Genomic DNA, 20,648 nt, shown 5'->3' on the forward strand with positions numbered 1-20,648 from the left:
CTTAGCCGATATGATGCCTGACAGGAGCTTCCATGTAGTACTGAGGCAGGTTATTGGTCGGTAGTTGGATGGGACCGGTCCCTTCTTGGGGTTCATTTGTTCATTTGTGCTGCCAGACGCTCGTGGAGTGTCTGGCAGCACTCCATATATATATATATATATATATATATATATACATTAGGGGTGCAACGATATTCGTATCGATATTGAACCGTTCGATACAGTGCTTTCGGTTCGGTACGCATATGTATCGAACAATACAACATTTGTAATTTATTTTATCAATTTTCCTTCTGACGATGCTGTCTGTGTTGAGCGCTCAGTGAATCTGTGTTCGACTACTCCGCCTAGGCTGCACTGTCGAGCGCAGATCCACTGAGCGCTCAACACAGACAGCATAGTCAGAAGGAAGAGCGCAGGGCAAGCTAGCGAGACAGAAGTTAAGCTCTACTTGCAACATTCAGATCTGGCGTTTGGAATTATTTTGGTTTTCATGTGACGTATGACCGTGAAGGTAAGCGAGTCATGGACTAAAGTAAAACAGTATGTTGGATGTGCCATGCAATGCTCAATTACATTGGTGTGAACTAGTGTGTTAGCGCAGTTAGCTCGTTAACGTGTTTGCCGTGTAGCCCCATGCACGGAGCGATCGGCGGTAGCTCGTTAATGGAGATTTGCCGTGTTGTGGCGTTAAGGTCATTTCAACGAGATTAACCTGAAAGCACTAGTGGGAACACAACGAATATGACTGCACATTTACGCTGACATCATCCTAGTGCAAAGACAAAAACAACAAGCATGCTACTAACTTTAGCCGAGTCATTTAGACAGCTGTTAGCACATGATTCTCCTTATGCTGCTGAGAATATAGCCCAGAAGAAGCGGATAGTATAGCTTTTATTTTGGAAAGAGCCATTTCTCTGTAATAAACTCTCTTTTCCAAAGATGAGTGATTCCTCAATCAGATACAGGGCTTGCAATATCGCTAGCCCGACGTCCCGGAGCTAGCGATTTTTTCAGTCGGGCTACCAAAATCTATCTCTTCCCTGCCCGTCGGGCTATTGTAGGAAAAATATATGTCAGTGCTTTTGCATTCTTTCAGAAATGTAGCTGGGTAATTATGTCATTGGCATCGGTGAGCCACTGTCAATATGTGACATATTGAAGTCGCGTTTGAATTTGCGCTTGTTTTTTTGCTTTCACTTTGCAATCGTGCGAACTGTGTATAGAGAGCGACAGCACTGATCTGTGAGTGATGATAATTTGTGCACCAATTCCTCTGACATCGTCTTATTAATCGTTAGCTTACTATTAGGGGTGCAACGATACACAAAATTCACGGTTCGGTTCGGTTCGATACTTTGGTGTCACGGTTCGATATTTTTTCGATACAAAAAAATGTTCATGTCTTTTTAATTTGTCATTTATTAAAATTATAAATATATATTTTAACTCAAAAGTACAGTTTTTAAATTTAACCCTAACCCTTGTGCGTGTTTTTTATTTTGACAGCGAATACGCACCTGTGGACCACTTATGTGCAGCCCTGGTTATTTAGCTCGTCATATTGCAGCCACAGAAATTCTTTTGTCCATGAAACCATAAAGCTGCACTTTCTTTTTGCCTTATAGTCTGATTTGTCATAACTTCTCCGTTTTGTGGTAAGCTTTTCTTTGGCTGTCACTTCTTCACCCTGACCTGTCTTATTTGGCTCAGCAGAACTAAAATATATATCCTGCTGCTTTTACACACGCACTCACATAAGCTCAGCGATTCTCTGCGCGATCAACCTCTCACATGTTTAAGCTGCGGGAGATTTCACTTGTCATGTTTGCATAGTAAGCTAACAATTAATAAGACGATGTCAGAGGAATTGGTGCACAAATTATCATCACTCACAGATCAGTACTGTCGCTCTCTATACACAGTTCGCGCGATTGCAAAGTGAAAGCAAAAAAACAAGCGCAAATTCAAACACGATTTCAATATGTCACATATTGACAGTGGCTCACCCAATGACATAATTACCCAGCTACATTTCTGAAAGAATGCAAAAGCATTGACATATATTTTTCCTTCCTACAATAGCCCGACAGGCAGGGCAGAGATAGCCCCGGGACGTTGGGCTAGCGATATTGCAAGCCCTGTATCTGATTGAGGAATCACTCATCTTTGGAAAAGAGAGTTTATTACAGAGAAATGTCTCTTTCCAAAATAAAAGCTATACTATCCGCTTCTTCTGGGCTATATTCTCAGCAGCATATTAAACATATCAGGTCCCCATAAGGAGAATCATGTGCTAACAGCTGTCTAAATGACTCGGCTAAAGTTTGTAGCATGCGTGCTTGTTGTTTTTGTCTTTGCACTAGGATGATGTCGGCGTAAATGTGCAGTCATATTCGTTGTGTTCCCACTAGTGCTTTCAGGTTAATCTCATTGAAATAACCTTAACGCCACAACACGGCAAATCTCCGTTAACGAGCTACCACCGATCGCCCCGTGCATGGGGCTAGACGGCCAACACGTTAACGAGCTAACTGCGCTAACACACTAGCTCCCACCCATGTAATTGAGCATTGCATGGCACATCCAACATACTGTTTTACTTTAGTCCATGACTCGCTTACCTTCAGGGTCATACGTCACATGAAAACCAAAATAATTCCAAACGCCAGATCTGAATGAGGGTGGGGGAGGTCCACTTCTGTCTCGCTAGCTTGCCCTGCGCTCTTCCTTCTGACCATGCTGTCTGTGTTGAGTGCTCAGTGAATCTGCGTTCGACTACTCCGCCTAGGCTGCACTCTCGAGCCTAGGCGGAGTAGTCAAATGCAGATTCACTGAGCGCTCAACACAGACAGCATCGTCAGAAGGAAAGTTGATAAAATAAATTACAAATTTTGTATTGTTCTTTTTTTTATCCCCTTTGGTTTTCTTTCTTTCTCTCCCTCTCTTTCTTTCATTCTTTCCCCCTGTCCTATCCCACAGTCATGTCTGTCCCGTTTGCAACTGAAAATAAAATAAATTCATAATTATAATAAAGGTCAATCAAATGGACCAATATGATGATCCACTTGGTAAAATAAATCCTCTTGGCATCTTTCTTGGCCTCAAGACAGCAATTCTGATGGCTATAGATCCAAACGGGACACATAAAAAAAATAAATAAATAAAAAAAAAAAATTAAATTTTTTTTTTTTTTTTAAATTGTATTGTTCGATACATATGCGTACCGAACCGAAAGCACTGTATCGAACGGTTCAATATCGATACGAATATCGTTGCACCCCTACTTACTATGCAAACATGACAAGTGAAATCTCCCGCAGCAAGCTTAAACATGTGAGAGGTTGATCGCGCAGAGAATCGCTGAGCTTATGTGAGTGAGCGTGTAAAAGCATTTCAGTTCTGCTGAGCCAAATAAGACAGGTCAGGGTGAAGAAGTGACAGCCAAAGAAAAGCTTACCACAAAACGGAGAAGTTATGACAAATCAGACTATAAGGCAAAAAGAAAGTGCAGCTTTATGGTTTCATGGACAAAAGAATTTCTGTGGCTGCAATATGATGAGCTAAATAACCAGGGCTGCACATAAGTGGTCCGCAGGTGCGCATTCGCTGTCAAAATAAAAAACATGCACAAGGGTTAGGGTTAAATTTAAAAACTGTACTTTTGAGTTAAAATATATATTTATAATTTTAATAAATGACAAATTAAAAATGCATGAACATTTTTTTGTATCGAAAAAATATCGAACCGTGACACCAAAGTATCGAACCGAACCGAACCGTGAATTTTGTGTATCGTTGCACCCCTAAAATATATATATATATATATATATATATATATATATATATATATATAATGTTTTTTGGTTTTTTTGGCCCACAATAAGGTTTTTAAAAGTTGTTGACTTTTTTCTCTGGAACCTAAACTTCTAAAGCCTGTGTTTTACAGGATTGTCTGAGTATAATTTTTTGATAAGATCCTAATATTACATCACAAAATAAAAAGGAGCCACAGCATGCACAGGCATGCTGAGGGTTTTTTGTGTTTTATTTGGTCTACAATGAGGGTGTATAAATGTTACATATAATAACCAATAACAAACGAGACATCATATCTTTGTGTGAAAAACATTCTGAAAATTTTCACCAAAAAGCTGAAATTAAGTGAAAGCTGCCAAACATGCCTGTGAAGTTATTTTCTATCTCAGTTACAAAAAGATGATGAACAGCGTAAAATGTCTGATTTCAGTGTGTAAGTAAAAATATAAAGCGCACCAGGAACCGGTGACGCTGCTACAGTTTTCTGCCTCTGTACAGACCATTAAGGGGTCCTTTTCTGGTCGTCGGGCCACTGCTGGTTGTTTTCTCCTTTCGTTGGGCGGAACAATTAACAGCTTCCAGGTGGCTATTGTTTCCGCCGGACCGTAAACACAGACGGACCAAACAAATCAAAAAGTTCCCCGCCTGAAGTCAAAACGGAAGATTAAATTCTGCTGTCGGGACGAAAAAATGAAGTTTCGGGGGAAAATCATTGACATCGCCTGTTTGAACCACTTCACCCGTGAGTGTGAAACATCTGTTTGTGCCGAGAGCCGAAGCTAAGCTGTTAGCTTCCCTCCAAATGCTGCACACAAACTGTAAAAAATAAAATTACATCTAATTAAAAGTTCCCGATGCGGGACTTTGTTCTTTCTTTAGCGTTTCTGACATAATAGGAAAAGTCTGTAGTTCGGCTTACAGCATGTGTTCAAAGAGCCGCAGACTGATTACTGTTATCTAAATTTAACAAAATCTACACGGAGTCTGGTACAGGCCTAATGATTCATGATTAATTACCACAAAAATATCAGCTATATGTTTATGCTGCGTGAGTAATCTGTTATTTACCGGCTCTATAAAAAGCTATCTGCTCTAGTTTTCCACTTCAAGTTTTCAGCTAATTTTTGTTGTTTAAAGTCAGTTTTACTGTTGAAATGTTTAGTTTTACTTAGTTTTCAACAGTTGTAATATTAATTGTAGATTTATTGTTTTTAGTGTGTTTATCGCGATCAAGTTTTTCAGAAGTGCAGATCAGAGATCTGATTGAAGTAAACTATTATTAAAACTAACCGAGTCTGCGTGTGACTGATTAAATATTTCTCCCGATTCACACCTCTGATCTTTCTCACCAGGAGTCGTCACCACCATCTCAAAGCTGACAAAGATGTGCGTCCTGCGGCTGACGCCGGACAACCTGTTCTTTGTTCTGTCCGGTAAAGTGGCCAACGGCGGCGTCAGCATGTGGTGTGAGCTGTCACAGGTGAGAGCCGACGCTTCGGCTTCCAGCTGCTAAGAAAATAAACTCAGGAACGAGTCTGAGATGATCAGGACCGTAATAAATGACCCTGATCCCGTCCTTCCTCGCGCAGGCCAACTTCTTCGACGAGTACCAGATGGAGGGCGTGTCCTCCGAGGACAACGAGATCTGTCTGGAGGTGACTCCGGAGAATCTGTCCAGAGCCCTGAAGACGGTCCAGAACGCCAAGGCGGTCAAAGTCAAACTGACCAAGAAGCACTGCCCCTGCCTCACCATCGCCGCCGAGCTGGTGAGAGCGCCTGAGAACAACTCACAGTCAGCAACAAGTTCACCTGAGACGTCTTTGTCTCTGCCACAGCTCGAATCATACGTTTAATTTTAGCCTATTATTCATAACATCAGGAGATACGCTGCGTCTGGGGATACATTCATCTACGGTCGGGTCTCCGAACCAGAATCCAGCCACAGGTTTATCAAAGTTAGATTCATCATTCAGTCATGAAGAAACGTGGCACTCCAGTGTGAACCAAGGCCAGAAAACAATAAAGCTGAGGTGTCGCCCAAACCCTGAGAGGAAACTAAACACGAGTCAAATATAGAAGCCAAAAGCAGAGCTGAAGACAGCTCATACTGGCTCATCTTTAGCTGCTTTTAAAACTCATTTGAACCTTTAATCTGAGAAACTTAAGCCCTCTTCCTCTGTGCCGCCCAGCCCACCCTGTCCAGCGTCAGTCGAGTCGTCACTCACGACGTCCCCGTTGACGTCATCCCCCGGAGACTGTGGCACGAGTTCAAAGAGCCGAGCATGCCGGACTTTGATGTAAGTGAAGCTGCCGAATACCAAATCATCCTTTTTATGAGAGCTGCCTTTGTTTTTCATCACGGTTGTGTCACTGCAGGTCAGCATCTACCTCCCTCCCCTGAAGACCATGAAGAACATCGTGGACAGGATGAAGAACCTCTCCAACTTCCTGGTAGGAGGTTAAACATGTTCAGATCAAACACGGACTCATGCAGAGAAGAGCTGCAGCTTTATTTCTCTGGATTTGGGTCATTTCAGTCACGTTTGTCGCCGCGTTTGTGTAACAAAGTGCCCGGCATGTTTTTAGCATAACAGTAAACTCCTTTATTTTGAAATACGTGAAAAGGCGTCTTCCTGTATGTCAGCCCTCCGCCCGGCTCGATGTAGGAGGACAAATATTGAACTGAATGTGAACACGATGTTTATGTCATCTTTTCCCGAGAAGCCAAGAAGTCAGATGAAAATAATTACATATTTAAACCTCGTGTTACCTGCGACAGGTGACCACACAGAACCTGAAGCCTTATGTCGCTTTAGATGTTTAGATGAAATATGCTGAAATATTTGGAGCGTTTTCATTTCTTTACCTGCGGTCGGACAGGAAGTGAAGGTGTTAACACGTCACCAGGCGTTACAGTGTTAAATCCTCGCTGTGACCAGTGGGAACTTTTCAAGAAGCATCATTTCAGCTTTCATAAACACCTCCAGCAGTGACTCTGACACTGAGAGTCAACTCCAAGAGGAAAACACCACTGCCACCTAGTGTTTGTGCGCTGAATTAGTGAAATACAGCAGCCCCTCGTTTATCGCGGGAGTTACGATCTAAAAATAACCCGTGATAGGTGAAATCCGTGAAGTAGCAGTGAATTATTATAGATGTTTCACTGCACACTTTATACACTTTTCTCCAGCAGGCATCAACATTTTCTCTCTTGTTTAAACAAAGTTCAAACCTTCATAGAAACCTAAGTCCATTATTATAGAATGAAACCAAATCAATCAGATCTACAGAGTCACTTTCTTTCTTCCAAAACTGGATGACCTTCAAAGACATGAAAAATCTCATTTAAAGAGACCTTAAAGTCTGAATCTTCAGGAGAACCAACGCCTGAACATTATTGTGTGTCTGTGTGTGCGTGCGTGTCAGGTAATCGAAGCCAACCTGAACGGCGAGATGAACCTGAAGATTGAGACCGATCTGGTTTCCGTGACGACTCACTTCAGAGACCTGGGAAACCCTCCGTGGGGTAAAAACACGCTTTAGCTCCACGAGCAGCTCAGACCTGCTGACGGATGAGCTCAGTCATCACGTCACATCCCTGATAACCAGTTAATTTTGGGGGGGCGGGGCCTAAAGTCTCACCCTCCACCTGCTGCTGAGAGCCTCGTTTATATTTAATGATTACTGATTGTCAGTGTATCAGCTGTGGGCCATACTTTTCATACATTGCTCCTCCGTCCCTCCAGGCGATGACGCCTCCCAGGATGGCGGCCCGTCTCAGAGCAGGGACCCGGAGAGCATGGTGGAGGCCAGGGTGGACATCAGGAGGCTGCAGCAGTTCCTCGTGGGGCAGCAGGTCAACCCCAGCAAGGCCATGTGCAGTGAGTCTCCCCTCACATGTTCGCACTCAGGACAAAACCCACCGGGGTCTAATCCACGTCACAGTTTAACACATTTCTCTCTCGTCCTCCTCAGACATCGTCCATCAGAGCGTCCTCCACCTGATTCTGCTGCATGAAGACATGTCGCTGCAAGTACTTTATCCCCGCCGTGGCGTAGACGCTCTGCTCGGCGCTCAGCGCCAGTCTGAGGAAGTAAAGCTGGACTAAACGGTTTCAGGTGTTTCGTCACATGGACACAAAGCTGAGCGCGCCTGTGCTCCGTCTGACGGAGGCTCTCCTCTCTGACCTGTGATGGTGTTGGAGGCGACGCAGGACGGAGGAGCTTTGGACCGCTGAGATAAAGAGTCTGTGTTTGTGAGACGTTTCGACGGTTTTGATTAAAAGTGTTTGAAAATAAAAACGTTTGAATATGTAAGTTCCTTTTTTAAAAGTGACAATAAAATAAAAACTGAAGTATAAACATTTTGTCTGCTGCAGCTGCTGCAGGTCTGGATGTCCTGAAATCCTCTGAAGCTGTGATGGATGGGACGGTTTCTGAAACCACCCTCCATCATTCTGTCACAGTTTGGCTTGGTTTAAGTGTATCAGTGGGTCGAGTCCAGGAGAAATCTGCTGATCAGGTTTGTTCCAAAGTCCACAGAGCCTCGAATCTCACCAGACGCATTTCAGAAGGAGAACTTTACCCTCCACAAAGACTCCGAGGTGATGGTAACACTGGTGAACCTGGTTATCGAGCTGCCACGCCCCTAATAACGCAAACTCCAATTGAAACAGGTGAGTTATTAAAGCATTCGTACTGCACAGGTGTTATAAAGGGGACAGTTTGTGTATCAGGCTGTAAACATGTTTAATTCTGCTGTAAAGTTTTAACGTGGCAGTCTGAGGACTGGCTCACTGCTGCCTCTGCTGGACATCAGAGGAACTCCCGTTTTTGTCTTGGCTTTATGTTCATTTTTACAGCTTTACTTTGGTTTTTTCAGACAGGATGTAGAAAATGTCTCCTGTTGCTAATTCTGCTCCCTGTGTTTCTCCGAGTCTTCCAGCAGGGGGCAGCACACCCAAACCTCTCAGCGCCTCATGTTGGCTGGAGGAGACCTTCAGAGTTGGATGTGTGGAGGCTGTGGTGCAGACACTTTTCTTTGTTTCATATGTGGCTGCAGGTTCCTGAGTGACGTAGGTCACGCCTCCTCTTCCTCCCCGCCACTGTGTCTGAAGGAGGATCAGTCACGGAGCAAAGCTCCTGTTTTACAGCCTTTGCTGTAAACTGACACTGCTGCTGGCCTCAGCAACAGCTGACCGTGCTTCTTCATCATCATCATCCCACTCTGAGGGACGGTCTGCGCATGCTCAATCAGCTTCCAGCTCCGCGGACACCTGTTTACTCATGAGTGTTTGCTTTAACTGTCAAAGCAATTATTTTGAAAAAATGATATATGTTAAGTAAAGTAAGTAAGTAAAATTTTATTTATATAGCACATTTCTAGATAGAAATCACAAAGTGCTTTACAAGACATAACAGATTAAAAAAAACAAACAAGATACAAACAAAGTTAGCAAAAAGCAATTTTAAAAAGATGTGTTTTTAGCTGTTTTTTAAAAGTAATCAATGAATCAGCGGATCGTAAGTCCTGAGGAAGGGAATTCCACAGTCTGGCGGCCACAGTAGCAAAAGCTCCATCACCCCTAGTTTTCAGTCTCGTATACTGAGTGACAAGTAGGCCCTGACTACTCGACCTCAGAGACCTACTAGGGGCATAGGGCTGCAAAAGTTCAATGATATCTGGTGGTGCTTGTTGTTGAAGAGCCTTAAAAGTTAAAACCAAAATCTTAAAACGGACTCTAAATTCGACAGGAAGTTGAACATGTATCAGATTTTCAAAATAATTATACGGTAATTCATCTGCACAGCCGTGTCAGAGTTTCACAATAAAAATAATTTTAAAAATGATTTTAAATGTCAGGATATCCGGATGAAATCATCCACGTACTTCACCGGTGTGATCAGATTGTAGGAGTTACAAAATAAAAGCCGCAGTTTACAGAGATGCGCAAGGATGCGTTAAAGTGTCAGATTTTCAAAATAAATTCCTGCCATTTATTTTGTAGTAAGTTTTAATTCTTTCCCCTCTATCAGCTGTTCTTCTGAACAACCACGAGGAGCCTCCGTCACTCCAGCTGTTCCACGCAGACTGTCCACAGTGATCACAGCCTGCCCGAAAGCGTCCGCGTGTTTTACCTGACAGGTGGTGTTTTAAACGCAGTGGGCTCTGCTGTGAGTGTGAGCTCATTGCTGGACACGGGTTCATGCTGACTGGGACAAACTGGACCGTGACCCCCACTCCTCCCCCCCAGGGCGTGGTGACGTGAACGCGCCTGACAGGAGGAGAAGATGAAGCAGGACGCGCGCTCCCGCTCCGCAGACTCACAGCAGGATCCAGCAGAGCTTCAGCGGACACACGCGGAGGAACCATGAGGGAGATCGTTCACATCCAAGCGGGACAGTGCGGGAACCAGATCGGGACCAAGGTAGGGACCGCGCCACGCTGATTCACAGCTTCGCGTCTGTCGGACATTTCCAACAACGCAAAAGTTCGTTTCAAACACCGAGAGTCCGCTTCGCACCTGCGGGGCGCCATGAAACGACTGTGAACAAACCAATCAGAGACACCGCGAGTGCTTCACGCACATTATCACTACCGTGGGGTCAGAGTTAGAGCGGGAACAGCAGAGGAGACGTGAATCACACTCGTTACTTTTTATTTAAGTAAAATGTTTCAAACGTAGCAGCGAGTGAGATCCGCCTCTGGAACCCGCTGCAGTAGAGTGCAGAGTAGAGTGCAGAGTAGACACAGAGGGAATAATAAAAGCTCATCTAGAGTACATGTGGTGAGGGAGAGAGAAGTGAACTCTGTGAGCCACGCAGAGACTATTCAAGGAATCCACACACACAGACACACACACACAGACACACACACACACTTACACACTCACACACAGACACACTCACTTACACACACAGACACACACACTTACACACACACTTACACACACACACACTCTCGGCTGGAAGTCAGAGATGAACACGCGCAGATTGTTTTTTTGAGTTCGTTAAAACTGTGAAGGGTAAATTGTGCAGTTTTTGTGGTTCTTCCTGGTTGGTTTTGTTCGTTTATTGCAACAAGCCGGTGCCTCCTTCCTGTTAGCACAGACACTGATGTGTAACAGGGTGGTGTTGGTGCAATAACGGAGCAAAGCCTCCACCTCTGTGTGAGCTTACTGACAAGGTGTCCAGGTTAGGTTGTAACTCAAAGAACGGCAGCTTGGTTCATCGAGTCGCAGACGCTAGAACGTGTCTGACGCTTTGAACAAAATAAACTGTCCCAGTTGGATTGGTACCCGGTGGAGTAGAGCAGGATTACAGCACTCTGAACTAGTTTCAATTCAACGATTGCAGCTCTGACAGCAACCTCAGAAAATGTTTCAAAAAGAATCACTGAAAACAACAGATTAAAGGCGTGAGGCTCTCACCTCAGTGCAGCCACTCAACTCTCTAAAATCTCCCAGTTTCCTTAGAATTTACTGGCTTGTTCTTTCATTTTCTCACACTTTCCTTCCCTGTTGCCATCCGAGCTTTTAGCCTCCATCAGAATCTCCATCAGACCCACTAACTCAATCTGAGGGACGAGTTAGTCCCTCAGATTGAGTTAGTGGGTTTTTCTTCTTTCTTTTGTTTTGTTTTGGGTTTTTAGTGCATAGAAAGCAAGCACTAAAAAAACCTACGAAGAACCTCAGACTGCTTAAACAAAGCTCATTAGGTGAGAGGTATCACAGGCTGTGCTCATTTATAAGTAAAGATTTATTTTAATTTTATTTGTAATTTCAAGATTAGGCTTCAAACTTTCCTTTTTGCTAAAGCATATAGTTAGGGCTGGACCAGCTGACCCTGAATCCTCCCTTAGTTATGCTGCAATAGACGTAGGCTGCCGGGGATTCCCATGATGCACTGGGTGTTTCTACCTCACTCACTATGTGTTAACAGACCTCTCTGCATTGAATCATATCTGTTATTAACATCTGTCTCTCTTCCACAGCATGTCTTTATCCTGTCTTCCTTCTCTCACCCCAACCAATCACAGCAGATGGCCCCGCCCCTCCCTGAGCCTGGTTCTGCTGGAGGTTTCTTCCTGTTAAAAGGGAGTTTTTCCTTCCCACTGTCGCCAAAGTGCTGCTCATAGGGGGTCATATGATTGTTGGGTTTTTCTCTGTATGTATTATTGGAGGGTCTACTGTACAATATAAAGCGCCTTGAGGCGACTGTTGTTGTGATTTGGCGCTGTGTAAATTAAATTGAATTGAATTCCTTGACACATCTTTAGCCACCCTCTTCCCATTGAACAGAGCTCTGAGTTAGCTGCGGTGGTTTTCACACGCTGCAGTATGAGGTGTCAGATCAAGTCCGTTTAATTTACAGTAATGGTTAAAATCAGGGGGTGACGCGTGCTGCATTCAGGCTTCAGTAAAATGTGGGAGAGTCTGTTTCTTACAGCTTTTATGTTCTTATAAACTAAACTTTTTGGCCTTCAGGAGGAAGCTGTGAAGGTTTTAGAGCAAACATTTAACCTTGGACATTGGTGAGTCAGTGAACGCACCACAGAGGCAGGAAGTTGCTGAATCACCGATGCTTCTCTCTCTCTCTGTGACTCGCTCAGTTTTGGGAAGTGATCAGTGACGAGCACGGCATCGACCCCGCAGGGAACTATGTGGGTGACTCAAGTCTGCAGCTGGACAGAGTCAACGTCTACTACAACGAGGCCTCCTGTAAGTGCAGAGGAGAGTGAGTCACCTTCCGTTCAGGGTGATGAGATCACTTAGACTCCTGCTCAACTTTGGTGCACAAAGGTAACCACTCCCCTCTGTGTGCAGCGCATAAATACGTCCCCCGGGCCGTGCTGGTCGACCTGGAACCGGGAACCATGGACAGCGTGCGCTCGGGAGCCTTCGGACAACTCTTCAGACCAGATAACTTCATCTTTGGTAACCTCAGCAGACACGATCAGAACACGCCAATCAGCTCTAAACTTATGAAGTAGTTTAGTCTCATCCTTTATCCTGATCCTGCAGAGCTGCGGGTCTTTATTTAGCAGCAGTGTTTGACCCACCTGACGAGGCCGAGCACAGAATTCCTGCTCGGCGAGCTGCAGCGAAACTTTCCAGCATTAAATCGTCCGAGTAAACAGACTGACGCGTCTGCAGCGTCTCTTATATAAACTATGTCTGAGCAGAAGATGAAGCAGAGAGGTTTCAGACACACACACACACACACACACACACACACACACACACACACACACACACACACACACACACACACACACACACACACACACACACACACTCCTACTGTCCACTAGCTGAGAAATGGGTCACCACCAGCAACTGTGTGTGTGTCCATCTGTCACAGTGATCAGTTTACATTTCACAGATGCATTTTCCCCTTTCTGATTGGCTGTCTGCAGGTCAGACAGGTGCAGGGAACAACTGGGCCAAAGGTCACTACACGGAAGGGGCGGAGCTTGTGGACTCTGTCCTGGACATAGTGAGGAAGGAGTGCGAGCACTGCGACTGTCTCCAGGTGAGTCATCTTTATGTGACCGACGCAGCCTTATTGGCTGAGTTTAACCTCAGTGGGTGGAGCTAAACCTTTTCTTCTTCAGCGTTCCTGCTTTAGTTTTTTACGATTCATTGAACAACAAGATGCAGGATCATTAAAGTTTTCTCTAGATTGTGTTTTTCCTCACTGGCAGATTCACGTTTATGATTTGGACTCAAATTTCAGCTGAATTTAGTTCACGTTAGCGCTACATGCTAACAAATCTATTTGGACTCATGTTGTATGATGTTGGAAATATTTTTTCCAGTCTCAGTTCTTCATCATAAATATGATGTATAGACCGTTGGGACGTTATGTTTCGGTCCTTGCGACGCTGCCAGGTCACACCTCAGACTGTGCAGGAGTTCAGCGATGCCCTGATCTGCGAGGACGCCCCCCAGGACACCATCCGTTGTCTCATTAGTGAAATTTTGGTAACGTGGACTGACTTCTGGGGTTGTTCAAGAATGTCAGTTTTCTAGTGATGGTGCCTTCAGGATAAACTGTGAACAGCATGTTTGTTCATGACACTGAGCTCCATCCTTGCACCGGTTGTCTGTCTCCTCACCGTTTACTGTAAGACGAAACTTCTCTTGCAGGGCTTCCAGCTGACTCACTCTCTGGGAGGGGGCACTGGCTCGGGGATGGGCACCCTGCTGATCAGCAAGATCCGGGAGGAGTACCCCGACCGGATCATGAACACCTTCAGCGTCATGCCCTCACCGAAGGTAGGAGGAGGAAATTTTGTCCGTCTGTCCCACATTTCCCAGCGTGTTTGTTCGGATGCTTAATAAACATAAATACCGACTCGCCTCTTCTCACGTCCCGTCTGTCTTTGGTCCGTCAGGTGTCGGACACAGTGGTGGAGCCTTACAACGCCACCCTGTCGGTGCACCAGCTGGTAGAAAACACAGATGAGACCTACTGCATCGACAACGAGGCCCTTTACGACATCTGCTTCCGCACTCTTAAACTCACCACCCCCACCTACGGCGACCTCAACCACCTGGTGTCGGCCACCATGAGCGGCGTGACGACCTCGCTCCGTTTCCCCGGACAGCTCAACGCAGATCTCCGCAAGCTGGCCGTGAACATGGTTCCTTTCCCCAGGCTGCACTTCTTCATGCCGGGGTTTGCTCCTCTGACAGCGCGGGGCAGCCAGCAGTATCGCGCGCTCACTGTTCCCGAGCTCACCCAGCAGATGTTTGACGCCAGGAACATGATGGCGGCTTGCGACCCTCGCCACGGACGCTATCTGACCGTGGCCACCGTCTTCCGGGGGCCCATGTCCATGAAGGAGGTGGACGAGCAGATGCTGAATATCCAGAACAAGAACAGCAGCTACTTCGTGGAGTGGATCCCCAACAACGTGAAGGTGGCCGTCTGCGACATCGCTCCCCGAGGGCTCAAGATGGCCGCCACCTTCATCGGCAACAGCACCGCCATCCAGGAGCTGTTCAAGCGGATCTCTGAGCAGTTCTCGGCCATGTTCCGCCGAAAGGCGTTTCTGCACTGGTTCACCGGCGAGGGCATGGACGAGATGGAGTTCACGGAGGCGGAAAGCAACATGAACGACCTGGTGTCCGAGTACCAGCAGTACCAGGAAGCCACCGCCAACGACGGCGAGGAGAACTTTGAGGACGAGGAGGATGAGATCAACGAGTAAGAGTATGGAGGACCACAAGAGCCACACGTATCGAAATAAAGAAATCTGTGCTTAAATAATGAATTGTACAATAAATTCTGCATTTGTAAATTCATTCATGAATTCATTTTTACATTATTTATTCCAACATTACTAAAGTAATTTCTTATTTAATAATTTTATTTTAAATAAAAACATTATTTTTAAATATATTTTTAAAATGAATTATTAATCCATTAATAAATACTTCAAATTGAAAATGAATTTCACAAAAAAGAATTAAACATTGAAAACCTCGTCTCAAACACCGTTTTTGAATTACATATTAAAAGCAGATGTTTGTTAAAACACGAAAAGAGAAACGAGTTAAATGGTTTCTGGCACTTAAAAGGGCGATTCCACTCATTGTGTTTGTACAAAGGCCGTTCAGCCCCGGGATTTACACTGGGCTCCACGCGGACATGTGAAGAATGAAGGTGCAGTGAAACGTAGAGCTGGACCTCCCAGTGTGCACCTGCCTGACCACCTGTGAAGGTAACGTGCTAACATGGCTAACGCTAGCATCACAGCCTTTAAACTAGCGATTAAAATGCTGACAGTAAACCCGTCAGTCCAGATGTTACCACATTACTCTATGGTACTTAGAGTTAAAACAGCTGAGACAGGCTGACTAAAATAACAGCTGTCCGTTCTCTCATTCCTTATATCAAGACTGGAGATCACACTGCTGGTTTCAGTTCATTTAATATGTGAGTGCACAGATTCATTCAACTGGACATAAACGATGATCAAAGGTTGTTTATATGATGAGTTCATCCAGTCCCAGCCTCTAACACAGCGCGCTGAATCTTAGCTTTGAATGTCCAGCATATTCTAATCAGTGCAATTTCAGCATTCACTGAACCCACAGTATCTACACCTGTGTGGTAAAGATACAGATAATGAAATGTAATTATTAATACAATACACATCATGAGAAACGAAAGCTGAAGTTGATTCAGCTCAGTACTTTTCTCTGTGCGCTGTGATTATAAAGGCCTTAAATTTACACTATTACATTACATCTACACTGCAATCATCGAGTCCATCCTCACCTCCTCCATCACCGTGTGGTACGCTGGAGCCACTATCAGGGACAAACAGAGACTGCAGCGTGTTGTGCGCTCTGCTGAGAAGGTGATTGGCTGCAGACTCCCATCTCTGCAGGACCTGTACACCTCCAGGACACTGAGGCGTGCAGCTCGAATCTCAGCTGCCCCTTCTCACCCTGGACACAGTCTGTTTGACCTGCTCCCCTCAGGCAGGAGGCTCCGGTCCATTCGCACCAGAACCTCTCGCCATAAGAACAGTTTCTTCCCCTCTGCTGTTGGACACATGAACAATAACCGTATGACTATCCCCACCACTAACACATGACCCTACGCTGTGTCACTGCATCATTCCATGTTTGGCACTGATCACCACCTGCACTCATGTATATATCTATCTACTTAGCACTTTTAATTCTTATTCTCATTTTTATTTTCATGTCTATTTAAGCTTAATTTATAACAGTATTTATAACAGTATGTTTGCACTGAAGCACCGCAGCAATTTCCTAATGTTGTAAACCTGCTCAACATTTGGCAATAAAACCCTTTCTGATTCTGAAATTCTGTGATATGTTCTGTAAATGATTTTCACAGAGGTCTTAAAGTACTTAAATCACTGCTGATAGTCTGGTTGTTTATATGTTCACGTTTTTGTGTCTGTAGGGCTGTTTGATGACGGTTTGGACTCCTGGGAGATGAGGCCACACCCACATCTGTTCCATGCTGCAGCCATGGATGGTGTTACAGCTCTGAGGCAGCTTTGGGGCATCAGACGCACACACTGGAAAACCAGCACCTGGACTTCATGCAGGAGAGACGCCTCAGTGATGATGGACTCTGCATCCTCTGCTTTACCTCCTAATCTCTTTGTCTTTAACACACAATTAAAATCACTCCAAAAGAGTGTAAACTTACTGAGGACGTCTAACTTGTGCACATTTGTACTTTTACTTGTTTTGCAAGTTATATTTAAGAAGAGTAAAATTATTCACGTAAAGTTTTTATTCTTCTGTATTTATGTTTTGTATCATGTGCCACAGTCATACTGAACTTTACAGACCTGGTGACAAAGAAAATATAAACACAGTCTGCTGAATTCAGCAGGACACAATCATTCAGCTTCAGCAGTATTTCTATTCATCTTCTGAATCCAGTCTAGTGCCAGTTCACTGTTGACTTCAGTGTTGGTCTTAAACTCCAGAGAGCACCACCGCGCTCAATCTTTTCATCTGATCATTGGCTAAAGGTTCACAGTGGTTTCTTCTGCTGCTGAGGCTGAAACTAAACCCAGAGAAACAACAACTGAAAACAAATGCGGACATAAAGTCTCTTGATGAATAAGCGGCAGAGAGAAATGAGGCAGGCCGAATCTTCTTGTGTTTCACGCATGCGCAGTAGTGGAATGTAAGGTTTCGGTCGTTTCAATGTGGACGCACAACTCTGTGAAAACGACTGAAAACACCAGTGTGGACGCAGAGCGTTTTCAGACGAAAGCGCCGTTTTCATATGTATCCAGGCGAGTGTGGGCGGAGCCTGATGGGTACAATGTTGCTGCTGCTGCTGATGGTGCTGATGGTGCTGATGGTGCTGCAGGGCGGGGCTGTGCTGATCTCAGACTGCAGACATTAAAATAGGAGCTGATTGAACAATAATAAAATGCAAAGATTTGTTGCCTCGTGGTTTCACCAATTTTAAAAACCAAAAACTGCAGGAAATAAACTGGGCTCTGCCCGGGACTCACTCTGTGACTCACTCTGTGACTCACTCTGTGACTCACTCTGTGACTCACTCTGTGCCTCACTCTGTGACTCACCCTGTGCCTCTCCTCCTCCTTCGTCTCCTCATCTCATCTGTCACTCTCCACTTGCTGTCCGTCTGAGAACAAGGCGCAGTTTACTATTGCGTTAAAGTATTATTTAATCATCCACACTTAAAAACTCTTGCACCTAATCCATAATAAAGTTATAAGAGAAAAATGTTATAGAACACTGCAGCTGTGTTGTTGTTATCCTTGAACACCTCTGCAACGCCACAACCTGTGTCACTGAGGCCTGCGCTCTTTTTAATCCAGCCTCACACAGCTCCTGTTTCCTCCTCGTGTCCTTACAGCACAATGTTATATCACGAGTAATCGTTTTGTACCATCTCCAGAATACTGTTTATACTACAGCCACGAGTTTGCATCAGAATACTCCCCGTGTCATGTATTCCTGGTGCTATAATAATAAAGTAATGAGAGTAATGAGAGTAAAGTAATCAATATAAAATGAAGTATTTATGATGATTCAATTTGTTTGATCCACTCTGTGCAGACACAAAGTTTATTAAATGTTTAAACTTTAGAGATACAATAATGTTGCTGCTGTAAAATCAGCATTTTGTCCTATTTGAAATATTTATAAAGCACCAAATCACCATTTTACACGACTTATGTTTAACACTTTACATGAGCGTATTTTTAAATTCTAATAGTTTCAGTGGGTGCACAAAATAAACAGTCAGGAACCACTAGTGAGCCCTTCGTGGGCTCACTAGTGGTTCCAGTTTAATCGAAGACTCCCAAATCCCGTCACTGTTGGCTTCTCTGCTGAAGGTCCTGGATCCAGGAGCAGAGCTGAACCTGAACAGGCCCAGGGGGAAGTGAAGCGTTCAGAGTTTATCTTTTCTCCAAAAAATGACATTTTACACATTTCTACATAAAAATATGAACATTTGTCGATTTAAGAAGTGCAGAACGGCGCCGGTGCCTGTTTTAAAGTGTGTGACTTGTTGTAATGCATCAGCGATGGTTCGCTCAGCTGTTGTTTCCAAAACTGTGCGCGTCGCTGTTTCAGGACCTGAGCGGGCCTCGCCGTGCAGACAAACACCGATGAGCCGCTTAATCTCCGGGGCCGGCGCTCTGTGTGCGAGACTTGATTTCCCAGCACTTCTGTTTGTGCTCGCAGAGCCGCCGCGCCCGTGTGCGCTCGGGCACAAAGAGGCTTCGTGTCTGTGGATCTGCGGCTCTTTGTCTGCACCGGGTTTCAGCAGAGTCGGCGCGTCACCTGAAACATCAGCGTGCTGAGTCCTCAGATCATCCGTGAGCAGTTTTGCACTGAGCCTGGCTCTGCTCATATCATGACATCACCCAGGAGACTGTAGGGACCGCCCTCCTCCACCTACCTGTGCCTGTCCGTGAGGGGGAGGAGCTCCTCGCACCTCCGTGGACTTTGATTTCTGTCATGAACATTTTTAAAGACGTGCCTTTGCATCTGTGTTTGTTTATAATGAGAGTAAATGTAAACGTGATGTGTTGTTTGTGGGTCTTTGACCGTGTGGAATATTTCTGCAGCTGAAATCCAACACTTTAGTTTTTTCTTTCTATTTGTTTAACGTGGAAACTTTAAACGTGGTCACAGGACGTCTCCGGTCCAATAACAGTGCAGGTGTTTGGCAGCAGTGATGAGTCTGACCTTCACCAGCAGAGGGATCTAATAAATAAGAGTGACGCCGGTTTCTTCATCTATAAAAGCTGAGCGGTTTCCTCTGTTACTGCCTGCAGAAGGTAAATGAATGTAAGAGCTGGTTTTGTTTAGTTTTTGTTACTTTTAAATCATGAGGAGGAGGAGGAGGAGGGTTGTTGGGATAAGTTCTCATGATAAGAACAGGCTGTGAGAGCAGCTGACTCACAGTGATGGAGACACCCAGAGTCTGAGCAAACGGATGATCCAGCTAAGAAAAGACATTCATCTGTTTGTATTTTTGTTTTGTAAGGTCAGAATCTTCTAGTATTTTTAGATATTTCAGGTGTTTTTAACCATTTCAGGTTAAAGTTTAGCCTGGTTATAACAGACGTTACAGTGGAGCAGATTTCAGGTCCATCTGCAGGATCCTCCTCCTCCTCTCCAGACGAAGAGCATCCAATCACACCTGAGGAACAAACTGCTGCTCAGGTGACCCAGCACTGGGTGAATCACCGCGTTCAGACTTATCACAGGTTTATTTATTATTAAACAGCATTTTAATTCTGACACTCTCACACAGGGAAAGGTTTCGAGCTCTTTGATGATATTTTTAGGTGAACTGGGAGAATCGTTCTGAATATGGATGCAGACTCCCTGTGACTGTCGTATCTGACCAATAGGAGGTGCTGCAACACAACATCTGTATCTCCAGTAATCAGCAGGCGACCTGTCCAAGGTGTAGATGGAGATGATCTCAGTGATGCATTCAGGGAGCGTTTGAAGGGCGGCTGCAGGAGGTGAAGCCGATTATTCCACGTCCCTCCTGATTTAAACAGCGTGGGTACTTTCTCTTTTTCTTCTCTCCTGCAAAACAAAACCTGAACCTGAAGGTTAAAATGTGCTGAGACATGAACTTTTTGAGGACGTACCTGTGAGTTAAGAAGCTGGGCCTAATGAGCAGGCCTCGGGTAATTGCTGCAGTTAATAAGGAGGCTCAGCTGAGATGGAGTGCCAGAGGCTGCACAGCCTGCAGGTCTAATTGGCAATTAGAGCGACGCGGAGCTCTGCTGGGCTTCACCTGCAGGTTTAGTTGGG

General features: G+C 44.8%; 2 protein-coding genes across 3 annotated transcripts; both read left to right on the forward strand.

Moving 5' to 3' along the window:
* Positions 1-4,264: 4,264 nt before the first annotated feature.
* On the forward strand, positions 4,265-8,184 carry hus1 (HUS1 checkpoint clamp component). Its single transcript, XM_040039493.1, has 8 exons — positions 4,265-4,564; positions 5,175-5,302; positions 5,412-5,588; positions 6,012-6,119; positions 6,199-6,273; positions 7,249-7,348; positions 7,569-7,703; positions 7,798-8,184. The coding sequence occupies exons 1-8, from the start codon at positions 4,513-4,515 to the stop codon at positions 7,929-7,931; spliced, it is 909 nt and encodes a 302-aa protein (XP_039895427.1). The 5' UTR covers positions 4,265-4,512; the 3' UTR covers positions 7,932-8,184.
* Positions 8,185-9,230: 1,046 nt separating this feature from the next.
* Positions 9,231-15,134, forward strand: tubb6 (tubulin, beta 6 class V). Of its 2 annotated transcripts, XM_040039492.1 has the most exons (7): positions 9,231-9,996; positions 10,077-10,250; positions 12,434-12,542; positions 12,648-12,758; positions 13,241-13,356; positions 13,974-14,102; positions 14,222-15,134. In XM_040039492.1, the coding sequence occupies exons 2-7, from the start codon at positions 10,194-10,196 to the stop codon at positions 15,038-15,040; spliced, it is 1,341 nt and encodes a 446-aa protein (XP_039895426.1). In that variant the 5' UTR covers positions 9,231-9,996; positions 10,077-10,193; the 3' UTR covers positions 15,041-15,134. The 2 variants fall into 2 exon arrangements, with proteins under 2 accessions (XP_039895426.1, XP_039895425.1); XM_040039491.1 differs by having other exon boundaries at positions 9,231-10,250.
* The last annotated feature ends 5,514 nt before the right edge of the window (positions 15,135-20,648 follow it).

The sequence above is a fragment of the Simochromis diagramma genome, unplaced genomic scaffold (assembly GCF_900408965.1).
Source record: "Simochromis diagramma unplaced genomic scaffold, fSimDia1.1 OVJJ01000567.1, whole genome shotgun sequence".
Classification (NCBI taxonomy): domain Eukaryota; kingdom Metazoa; phylum Chordata; class Actinopteri; order Cichliformes; family Cichlidae; genus Simochromis; species Simochromis diagramma.